At 44.3% G+C, this 12,178-nt stretch overlaps 1 protein-coding gene across 1 annotated transcript; it reads left to right on the forward strand.

Moving 5' to 3' along the window:
- Positions 1-486: 486 nt before the first annotated feature.
- GJA10 (gap junction protein alpha 10) lies at positions 487-9,067 on the forward strand. Its single transcript, XM_028509644.2, has 2 exons — positions 487-2,084; positions 8,386-9,067. The coding sequence occupies exons 1-2, from the start codon at positions 564-566 to the stop codon at positions 8,422-8,424; spliced, it is 1,560 nt and encodes a 519-aa protein (XP_028365445.2). The 5' UTR covers positions 487-563; the 3' UTR covers positions 8,425-9,067.
- The last annotated feature ends 3,111 nt before the right edge of the window (positions 9,068-12,178 follow it).

Genomic DNA, 12,178 nt, shown 5'->3' on the forward strand with positions numbered 1-12,178 from the left:
ATTTTTAAAATGAAAAGATAATTCAGTCCACTATTATTGATTGATGCTGTCTACGTGCAAAGACCAAAATGCTATAGAAAGACCCTCTGTGTACTTATTATGTCTTGCACATTTTTTTTCTCTGTGAAGGACACACTTTTCCAGGAAAGGAGACATAAGACACAACCATCTCACAACTCACTTTAGGTACAGTGCCACGGTAAGACTTATTAAAGATCATGTAGGATGTATAGTAAATGGGGCACCTCAGATGGGTTGACAAGTGAGCAAAATTGTGGGATGGATGGCATTATATAAATTTGAGGGCCAATGAATATGCTAAAATGACAGTCAACTTTGTGTGGGAGAGAAGAGGATAGGAAGGAAATTGGATCAGATTGGGGAGGGTCTTTAGGTTTTTTTTGTTTTGTCCATTCCCCCCTCCCCCCCCAAAAAACCCCCCTGATATTCTTTGGAACCATCCTGTTTCATCAAGCATAGGCTGCAAATATTAGGGCTGGAAAACCTTTCATAGTTTTACTAACATAAAAAAACCTGCTGTTTTGCTGAGCCTGAGTCTTTATATGTTACATCCATGGTTGTTATTAACCTTTACATTTGTGGTTTATTTTTTATTTTTTATTTCAGACGCTAGTCTTCTTACCATGGGGGATTGGAACTTATTGGGTGGCGTTCTAGAGGAAGTTCACTCTCACTCAACCATAGTGGGGAAAATCTGGCTGACCATCCTCTTCATTTTCCGAATGCTGGTACTTGGTGTGGCTGCTGAAGATGTCTGGGATGATGAACAGTCAGCATTTGCCTGCAACACCCAGCAGCCAGGTTGCAATAATATCTGTTATGATGATGCTTTCCCTATCTCTTTGATCAGGTTCTGGGTCTTACAGATCATCTTCGTGTCTTCTCCCTCTCTGGTGTATATGGGCCATGCCCTTTATAGACTCAGGGCCTTTGAAAAGGAGAGGCAGAGGAAAAAGTCACACCTTAGAGCCCACATGGAGAATCCGGGGCTTGAATTGGAGGAGCAACAAAGGATAGATAGACAACTGAGGAGGTTAGAAGAACAGAGGAGGATCCATAAAGTCCCTCTGAAAGGCTGTCTGCTGCGTACTTATGTCTTACACATCTTGATAAGATCTGTGCTGGAAGTAGGGTTTATGATAGGCCAGTATGTTCTCTATGGGTTTCACATGCACTCCCTCTACAAATGCACTCAACCTCCATGCCCCAATGCAGTGGATTGCTTTGTATCCAGGCCCACAGAGAAGACCATTTTCATGCTCTTTATGCACAGCATTGCAGCCATCTCTTTGTTCCTTAATGTACTAGAAATATTCCATCTTGGGATCAGGAAAATCATGAGGGCACTTCATGACAAGTCAGGCAATGAGGGCGTTGAGGATGAAAGGGGCCCTCCATTTCATTTGAAAAAATATTCAGTGCCCCAGCAGTGTATGATTTGCTCCCCCTTGTCTGAAAGAATCTCTGTACTCCAAGACAATAATCAGCGACAAGTCACCCAGGTGACTGTGCCGAAGTCTAAAACCTTGTGGCAAATCCCACAGGCCAGGCAACTTGAGGTAGACACGTGGGGTGGTAAAAATGACTGGGCTGAGAAGGATCAGCACAGCGGACAGCTCCACGTCCACAGCCCGTGTCCCTGGGATGACTGCGTTAGAATTCAGCACCCGGGACAGCAACCAGATCATTCCTCCTTTGGCGCACAGAATGCAAGGTCCCAGTCCTGGCTAGGTATGCCGACGGCTCCAAGGCACTGTCCATCCTATGCAATAGGAAACCGGGGGCAGTCCCAGGACTCGCAGCCCTCAGGGGAGCCTCTCACAGATTTGCACAGTCACTTCAGAGACAGCAATGGCAGCCTGAGAGAGAGTGGGGTCTGGACAGACAGACCTCGCTCGGGCAGTCGAAAGGCCAGCTTTCTGTCCAGATTGCTGTCTGAAAAAGGAGAGCCTCACAGTGACTCAGGAAGTTCCAGTACTCGGCATAGCTCTTGCTTAGACTCTCCATACCAGGAAAACAGCCCCTCGCTTCTGCCTTCAGCCACTGGGCACAGAACCTCAATGGTAAGTAAAGACCAGCTGACTGATCCAGGAACTGTTGCAAGAGGTGTCCTGCTTGGGCTCCTTCTTAGGCTTCCCTTTCCTCCTTCGTGGTGTGTATACGTTTGTGTTGAGAGAGAGGGAGGTTAATTTGTGGAGAGTTAAATGAATTCATTCAATAAATTCAGTTAAATTCAATTCATAAAATAAACTTAATTGAAAACTTTATATCAATCTAACTTTTAGGTGCTGGGTGTGTAAGTGGATAAGATGCTATCAAAGGGCTCAGAATCTGGGTGGGAAACTTAGATACACACGTAAATGTGATTAAGTGTAAGGTGCATGTTGGGGGTTTGGGCAAAGGAGGTAGTTGTCACTTTTTTGGATGGGTCAGAAAAACCATATTTCTTTATTTTTTCAATTGCAGTTGACATTTAATATTATTTTAGACTCAAGTGTACAGCATAGGGGTTAGACATTTATATATATAGACATTTATAACTCACAAAAGGATTGCCCCCGGTCAGTCTGGTGCCCACCTGGCACTGTACACAGTCATTACAATGTATTCACTCCATTCCCTGTGCTGTACTTTACACCACATGACTCTTTTTTTAAAAGGTTTTGTTTATTTATTTTTAGAGAGGGAAGGGAGGGAGAAAGAGAGAGAGAGAGAGAAACATCAATGTGTGGTTGCTGGGGGCCGTGGCCTGCAACCCAGGCATGTACCCTGACTGGGAATTGAACCTGTGACACTTTGGTTCGCAGCCCGCACTCAATTCACTGAGCTACGCCCGCCAGGACTCTGACTCTTTTGTAACTGCTAATTAGTACTTCTCAATCCCTTCACTTTTTTACCCAACCCCCTCCCATCTGGCCACCATCCATTTGTTCTCTGTGTCTGTAAGTTTGTTTCTGTTTTATTTGTTCATTCATTTTGTTTTTTAAATAAGTGAAGTCATATGATATTTGACTTATTTCACTTAGCATAACACCCTCTAGGTTCATCCATGCTGTCACAAATGGTCAGGTTTCCTTCTTTTCTATGACTAAGTAATATTCCATTGTATATATGTACCAAATTTTTAAAAGCTTCATAGGTCAAGTGCCTTTGAACTGAGTCTTGAAGGATGTGAGGAGTCTTCTAGACCTAGTGAACTGGGGTATCTGGCAGTGGCCATCCCAGGCAAGGGGGCAGTGTAGACAAAGCCTCAAGGTGTGGCACAGCAGGGCTCTCTGGGAACTCACGTCTGGCTGGGGCATAGGGCGGTAGGAGGGCTGTGCAGACAGGGAGGCTGGAGAGGGGAGATGGAGGCCTTGAGGGCAGGCGATGGAGAACTGAGAAGGGACGTGCAGCAGAGGAGTGACTGGGTCAGAGTTGCACTTTAGAGAGCTCTTTCCGTCACAGTGTGGAAAACGGACCAGAGGAGGGATTGTTGGTAACCTTGAGTTGCCCTCATCTCACCAAGGAAGGAGGGGTACTCCATTGTTTTAATAGCTCTGGGGTTTAAAAGTTGTATACAAATATTTGGGGACATATTTCACAAAGACTAAAATCAATATTGTATTGATTTTAATTCTGTTTTCTGAGAGGCCGCTGTGGAATAAACATTCTGTGACCACTGTAAGACATAATGGCTATTTATTGTGGATTCTTTTCAATTCTGGGAAAAAGAATGACAGTTTACCCACTGCTCCTAACAGTTGTTTTTCATCAAAGAAAAAAAAACTCTTCCTAGTTTAGAGTGGAAACTTCCCTGTTAAGCTCACTTGCCTGAGCTCACATGCTTGCTTTTTCCTTTGATTCATTCTTTGTGTTAATAATAAGTCCCTCTAACTCAGTTTCATATCTCCTATGAATTTAGAGATATTTTGTTACTGCAGTAAAGCCACAACTTGAGGATGAATCATCCTACCTGGATTTTTCCTAAAAGGCTTCTCTCAAACTGATACTCATTTCTTGTCAGTGACCAGTGGTCTACCTAGGAGACCATGTTTAGCATTGATGTGTGGGCATTTGGGCCCCTATGCCAAACCACAGCTGGCTTCTCAACTCTGGCTACAAATTACAGTCATCTGGGAGCCTAAAAAATACTTTTTTCATGTCTAGGATCCATCAATCCCAAACAAACCAGAACTGGGGGGGGGGTCGGGATGGGAGGCAGGATCAGTATTTTTTCAGCTCCCACGGTGATGGCAATGTGCAGCCAAGGCTGAGCACCACTTTTTAGAGTAACCTTGCAGGTGTCTCCTGCTTCTTATCTGCATTTGGGGAGCCAAGAAGATAGTTTTTGGTTCTCACGCCTGCACTCAATCCACTGAGCTGTACCAGCCAGGGCTCTGGAAGACCATTTTTATCGTTTTCCCTTTCTTGTAACTCCTTCCATGTGGGAGGAGGCTTTGCATTGGCAGAGAATGAGGGAGAGACAGCAACATTCAGTTGAGGCAGATTTAAAACTTTTTTCAGATTATCTTTTGGGAGAGAAGTTAGCCATGCTCAGGAATCTTGAGCAGTGATTTTCAGTTGGTGTGCCACAAGAATTCACTATTACTAATATTTAATATTTATTTAATATTTATTTATTTATTATTAGAGAGAGGGGAAGGGAGGGAGAAGGAGAGGGAGAGAGACTTGATGGGTGAGAGAAACATCGATCAATTAGCTGCCTCTTGCACACCCCCAGCTGGGGACCTGGCCCTCGGCCCAGGCATGTGGCCTGACCGGGAATCTAATTGGTGACCTTTTGATTTGCAGGATGATGCCCAACCCACTAAGCCACATCAGTCAGGGCCACATTAATTTTTAAAACCTGCAATACCTGACTAATTAGGTACTAAACTCCTTTCCCTTAGACTGTCAAATTAAAAAAATGACAACAGCCAACACAACAATTGCCATCTGGTGTTAATGAGTCAACATTATACCTATTTTTTTGTCTGATCAGCAAAAAATATATTTTCTGGTGTGCTGCAGAATTTTAGTCATTAGTTTATGTGTGCTGTGAGATGAAGAAGGGTGAGAATTGCCGGCTTAGAGAAAATAAGATAAGGTGATAAACTCTAATTTTTATCTTCCTCTTTCTTTCCTGTGTTTTATGTTTCTAAGGATGGTAAACAGGGCCTTTGGCCACTGAGCTTATGGTCACTTTTCCCCAAGCCTCTTACAGAGTCGACAGACCACTTTGCTCCCCACGTGGTAGGAAGTCTCGGGATTGAGGCCGCAGCTGCCGAGTCCGAGTGCTGTGGCCAGGCTGGCACATCACGGTTCTTGCAAACAGAGGGATCTTCAGCAGAAGTTAGTGCAGCAGGCAGGGTTAGGGCCATCCACTTTTTATATACAGACTGTAAACTGATTTTTATGCTGTTTTAGGTCCTAGATGGTAGACTTTTTAGGACTCAGTCAGACTTTCCAGCCTCCAGAACTGTGAAAAATAAATTTATGTTCTTCTTAAAAAATATTTAATTTTTTTAAATTAAAAAAATAATTTTTAATTAACTTTAAAAATTAATTAAATTTTTAAATTTAATTTAAAAATTAAATTTAAATTTTAAATTTTATTTTAAATTTAATAATTTTAAATAAAATTTATTTAAAATTTTTAAATAATTTTAAAAATTTAAAATAAATTTTTATTTTATTTTATAAAATAAAAAAAAAAATAAAAAAAAAAAAAGGCGGGGAGGGGGTGGATAGAGATAGAGATAGAGCTAGAGCTAGAGCTAGAGCTAGCGCTAGAGATAGAGATAGAGATAGAGAGAATGTTGCTTACCTGACTGGGACCAGGATTGAACCAGCAACCGAAGCATGTGTCCTGACTGGAAATAAAACCTGCAACCTTTCAGTTTATGGGACAATGCTCCTGTCTATGGTATTTTGTTATAGTAGCCTGAACAGACTAAGACAAGGGGTAGGAGTGCAGTCAGGGGGACCAGCTAGGAGGCATGCAGTGGCCCAAGCAGAAAGGAGTGTGTTAGAGCAGGGGTACCACCGATGGTTTGGAAGAACAGGGTGTTTTTTCCCCTTATTTACTGTTTTTCAAATTCAAGTAATTCATGCTCATTGGAAGACATTCAAGCAATATAAAAGAACACAGGGTAAAATGTGAACTTGACCATGAGAGGGTTTACCTCTTCTCGTTCTATCGCTTGGAGTCAGTCCCCTCTTCTTTCCCCAAAGACAACTGCTGTGAACAGCACGAGCTGCATCCCCCATCCTTCCTCGGTGCATTCTGGATCTGTCTTTGGGGGCAAATATGTGTGCAGACATGTCTGTTATTTGTTTTTAAAAATATAAATGTGATCACACTACAGAGATATGTCTGCAATTTGCTTTGCTCAAAGCATGATAGGCCTCAGGGATCTTTCCATGTCAGCATCCATGGCACTGCCTCGGTGTTATACTAACTTGGGCCTCTCCACGGTGTGGCTGCACCATGAGGGGCTTGACGGCCATTCAGCCAGTCTAACCTTTTGTCTACTGCAATGCCTCAGTGACTGTTTCATACATATAGCTTTGAAGGGTACCTAGAAGTGGGATTATTGGTTGTAATGGGTTTGCATATTTTACCCGGTGATAGATGCTGCCAAGTATTGCTCAGGAAGACTAATGCCAGTTTATCCCCTTACTTCTCAGCACAGCAGCACCTCTTTCTCCACACTCTTGCCAACATCAGACACTATCTCCCCTGGTCCAGTCTAACGAACAAAAAATGTTTCCTTTTGTTTTACTTACTTACTTATTCACTTATTGTTTGCTTGTTTCCCCCCTTGTTTTAATTTACATTACTGTGATTACAAGTAAGTTTTTACATATGTTTATTTGCCACCTGTATTTTTTTAAAAGACTTTTTATTTTATTTTTAGAGAGAGGAAGAGAGAGGGGGAGAGAAATATTGATGTCCAAGAAAAACATTGATCAGTTGCCTCTAGCATGCCCCCAACTGGCAATGTGGCCCACAATCCAGGCATGTGCCCTGACTGGGAATCGAACCTGTGATCTTTCGGTTCGCAGGCCAACACTCGATCCACCAAGTCACACCAGCCAGGGCGCCATCTGTATTTTTTTTTACTTACCTGAGGACTTCTTTCATTGCTTTTAGAAAGAGGAGAAAGGGGTGAGGGGGACAGAGAGAGAAACAGAGAGACAGAGAGAGGGAGAAAGAGAGAGAGAGAAATATCAATCAGTTGACTCTTGCAAGCTCCCTGACTGGGAATCATACCCACAACCTTTTGGTATACAGAACGATGCTCCAACCAACCAACTGAGCCATAATGGCCAGGGGACCATCTATATTTTCATGATGGATTGCCCTTGTCTATTTTTCTGCTGGAATATTTGTCTTTTGATTTCTAGGAACTCTTATATAGTGTTATATTAACTCTTTACACACACACACACACACACACACACACACACACACAATAAGACTTTCAGTCTGTCTCTTATCTGTATTTATGACATCATAAAATTTTTAATATATTTAATCTAAAATCTCTGTTATTTCTAAGTTCTTTGTCTCATTTGGGAAGGTCTTTTTTGAGTCAACACTATTAACAAGAGTTATTAGATAGGCGTTTGAGGATGGGTTATAATTTATTGAACTCCTTGGCTGAGAAGTTCTACATAATATATCAACTACCAAAGACTCTGAGGAAGAGACACACACTTTATTAAGGGCCCAGCTGTGGTCTAGACCCTGCCATGGGCTTCTTTGCTTCAATGCTGTGATTATTCCCATTTCATGGATAAGGAAACAGATGACTTGTCCAAAGTCACACAGTTAGGATGTGGTGAAGCACACTACTTGGGACGCAGCAAGGACAAAAATCAGTGTTTACTGGACAAGTGAACGAGCTGGAATTTTCCTCCAAGCCTGGCTGACTTGACCCAAGCTTCTCCAGTGTCTCTTTGCTGCCATTTGCTCTCCCTGGGCAAGGAATCCTAAGTTTAGCATATGTTTAGGATTAAGGATAGATCATTACAAAATGGATCATTCCACATTTGAATCAGTTTTCTCTTCCACATTTTACAGTGCCAAAAACCTGGCTATTTGTAGAGTGTGCAAAGATGGAGCTGGGAAAATTTGGCTTTTTAGTTTGAGCTCTGGATTTTTGACAAAACAACACCTGGAGAAGGAGGAGGAGGTGGCAGGTGGGATTTAGGCAATAGAACCTGCCATCTCTGAGGCTGCTCAAGGAGAATTGTCTCCTGCAGCCGGTTGTGATGGGTCCTTGGTGTTTGTGCCAGAGAGTCCCAAGTGGGTGGGCAGGACTGACTTTCGAAAGCCCTTTGAGTCTATTTTGTTTTGTTTCCTATCTCTTTCAGAACATGCTTCTAGAACTTTCATCTGTTATGAAAAAATAATGCATGCCTCGGGCCAGAAAACAGGACCTTGAAGCAACTGGCGCCTGCAGCAGAAAAGTTGTACCTGGTCAGCTTACCCCGAGGGAAGAACTCCAGGAACCGTCCCCTCCATAGAAACACACACCCAGCGATGGGTGTGTGCAGGGTGCTCCCAGCTGGGCTCACCCCACACAAGAGGCCCCTCCCTGGTGGGGCTGGGGCCAGCCCCGCACAGCCCTGGTTGGCCTCACTGTCTCACTGTCTGCGGCAGGTTCTGTGCGCAGGCAGGGATCAGGCAGGGAGGAAGTGGGCACCATCGGAAGAGTCTAGGAGTAAGAGCTGCTGTCATCCTGAGGGGAGAAGGATTGGGATGCAGCTACCTGTTTCCTACCCAGCAGCCCAAGGGGACATGTTGCTGAGAGGCCACTGGAGCTCTGCTGCGGTGGCAGCAGCAACAGTTTGGACACTTGAGCACAGGTCCAGAGCAGGCCAGGAACGTCCTGTCTGTGAAGGAGACGTTGAAGAGAAACTTTTATTTTTTTCCCTTTCATTAGTTCATCTCTTAGGGATGAACCAGATGGATTTTTGTCCATAAAGGTCATGACATAAGATACTGATTAGCCCTAGCCTGTGTGGCTCCGTTGGTTGGGTGTCATCCTGCAAACCGAGAGACTATGGGTTAGATTCCCAATCAGGGCACATGCCTGGGTTGTGGGTTCAGCCCCTGTCAGGGCATATACAGAAGGCAACCAATTGATGTTTCTCTCTCACGTTCATGTTTCTATCCCTTTCTTTCTCCTGCCTTTTACCTCTCTCTAAAATTAAAAAAAAATGTCCTTTGGTGAGGATTAAAAAAAGAAGATTAAAAAAAGAAAATTAATAAATATTGTTTATAACTCTGGCAAACATGAACACTGCGTGATTTTATACTTTATCCTTCTGCGGGATCATGCATTGTCAGTGGGGGCGCCACGACTGCGGGCCCACAGCTGCCCCATGGGACCTCATTCCGGACTTCTTGGGAGTGACTGCCGCAGACACCTCTTCCTCATCCTGCCCATCCTGCCAGGGGTCCTGCCATCCAGCAAAGGTGCATCAAAAAGCACTTACTGCTTCATTAAAAATGATTTTATTTATTTATTTTTAGAGAGAAGGGAAGGGAGGGAGAAAGAGAGGGAGAAAAACATCAATGGGTGGTTGGTTGCCTCTTGCACACTCCCCACTAGTGACGCAGCCCGAAACCCAGACATGTGCCCTGATGGGGAATTGAACCAGCCACCCCTTAGTTTGACAGCCAGCACGCAGTCCACTGAGCCATACCAGCTGGGGCCAGTTAATGCTTCTCACAGAGCACAGAGACATGGCCACAGTGGTGAGATATGCACTAATTAGCCCATCACTAGGCTGACTGGCGCTGTCTGAGTTCTGAGAGCCATAAAGGTGAGCTCAGTTCCCATGGAAGAGCTATTTAGCTCCTCCATCCCATGGCCAGACTGTCCTCCAGTCCTGGCTACACACCCCGTGATAAAGGCTTCAAGTCATTAGGAGAATCAGTTTGGTGCAGTGTCAAAAGCTCTGCATCATCTATGTCCTGTGAGATAAAATCTGATCTCTTTAGCCTGGCACACACAAAGCCTTTATGCCCAGGCCCGTGCCTCTGACCTTGCTCTCCACCGCTTGCACCTTAACAGCTGCTTGCAGCTCTTGCTCTCCACTGTCCTTGCCCACAGAGTGGTGGGATGCTGGACAACCTCCATCCACCGCGTACTGCCTTTCGGGGACCCTTTGCTTATGGATGCAGTTCCAGGAGCTCCTTCTCAGCCAGCCCTCCACCCATCATGCCTTTCTTTCTGTCAGCCTTGTAATTATAGAACAGGTACTTTTTTTGTGTGTAAAATTTAAATATTTTGTTTTTAAAAAGGCACACACTAGATGCAGTTTATTTCTAGGAAGCACCTTCTAACCATCGGAGGTGAGCTCCCCTGAGCTGGGACAGTCTTCTGCCCTTGGACTGGGACTCTCTGCATCGGCTCTGTAGTTCTCAGAAGTATACCACTGGCTATTCTGGGTCTCCAGCTTGCAAAACGTAGACTGTGGGACTTTTCGGTTTCCATAATTGTGTGAGCCAATTCCTTATGATTACTCATATATATCAATATCTCTTTGTTTCTCTATTTTTTCTCTCGTCAATATTTTCTATTGGTTCTGTCTCTCTGGGGAACTCTAACTAATACACGGGGTAACTGCCTGGGTGGGACTGGTCTATGCTTCTAGCCCAAATGGCTCCTGAGTCCATTCGCAGCTGTGGAAAGAGTGTGGCGATGTGAAGGAGCATGACCTGTTCCGCAGTGAGCTGGTAGAAGAGCCAGTGAAGACCAGGTGGGTGGAAACACCACTGGGCCCACGTCCCAACAGGTGCCCTTTTAAGGGGTATGCCATATCCCAGGTGCTGAGGACATATTATCTATACCTTGTACAACTGTATGAAGTTTTTGTTCATCTCCATATTTTTTTTTTTTTAGATCAGAGAAGGCTCAAAGAAATTAAGTACTTTGCCCTATAGCTAAAGGTCACATGGCTGAAATGCATGCTGTGCAGCTGGAATTCTAACCCAGGTCTCTGCTCCAAGGCGATGTTCCTTCTAGGAAGCCCTGCTCTTTTTCTGGTCTACAGCAATCAGCAGGCCCTGGGCAATTATTTATTTGCACATCGGTCTGCCTGACTAGCCCATGAAAGCTCTAAGGATAAGGCTTGTGCATTTAAAATCTTGGATGTACAACATGTAGCCCAGGGTTGAATGAATGTATGTTTATGAGTAGAGGCCCAAAGTAATACCTCACCCATCACTTCCAATACTCCAGTCTTTATTCCTCAGTCACTGGGTGCTGTCATGACTTGTCGATGGCTTTATTACATGAGATTCTTTCAGAAGCCCATGTAGCATCACTTAAAACATTTTTTTGTAATTTAAATTTCTTTCACCCTCAAAAGCCTTTATAGGTCATCAACTGCACGGCATAAAGAGAGGTTAAAAAGTTTAAAAGCATTCAGTGTAAAATGTAGTACTTCCCATAAATTCTGGCATGTCTCTGAAGGTTTCCATCCATTGCTTTAGGATGAGGGTCACTGCCTCAGAGATGCACCTGTCACCAAGGGGAAAGAGTGAGAGCTAATCATGAAGAAGCTGTGATGCCTCTTTCTGGTTGACTAAGCAGGCCAGGGGGCAGGAGTATGTTGGGCTCTGTAGGAGCCAGAGGTGGGAGTGGGGACAGAAGGTATCATGCTTTTGAGTCAAATGAAGGGAAAGGCACTTGCATAATGGGATGTGAAATGAACTCCATCTGTCTGGGCCTTGATTCTTTGACAGCAGGAAGTATCTCATTCATTTACACAGAGAGGTCACGGTGCTCAGCGGGGAGAACTGGAAACCCATCCCACTCTGGGCACCGTCACAAGCTGCTGTAAAACATCAAGCACAGCCTTGCTAATGCATCCTAATTGAGGGGCAGGGGTGCTGGGCTGGAAGAGTGAACATTCTAGAACTATTTCAAAGAATAGCAAAGTTATTTCCAAATACATGCAGCAGAAGGGTTGGCGGTCTGAGAATCCCCGTGCCCAGAGGTGACTATGGCTTGCCCCTCAGGTGCGCATTCAGAGTGGGAAGGAAGTGGGTGCTGCCCATTTGGGGCTAGACGCTGTCTGAGTGCTTCCCCTCTGTGGGACATAACAGCTTTATTCTGTACCCAACCACGACTGTCATTCCTGCCACAAGCAC

Source organism: Phyllostomus discolor, chromosome 4 (genome assembly GCF_004126475.2).
Source record: "Phyllostomus discolor isolate MPI-MPIP mPhyDis1 chromosome 4, mPhyDis1.pri.v3, whole genome shotgun sequence".
NCBI classification, from domain to species: Eukaryota; Metazoa; Chordata; class Mammalia; order Chiroptera; family Phyllostomidae; genus Phyllostomus; species Phyllostomus discolor.

Coding starts and splice junctions, on each gene's coding strand:
- GJA10 (XM_028509644.2), top strand. CDS start 564: ATGTTACATCCATGGTTGTTATTAACCTTTACATTTGTGGTTTATTTT. Junction 2,085..8,385: donor CTGGGCACAGAACCTCAATG/GTAAGTAAAGAC, acceptor TATCTCTTTCAG/AACATGCTTCTAGAACTTTC.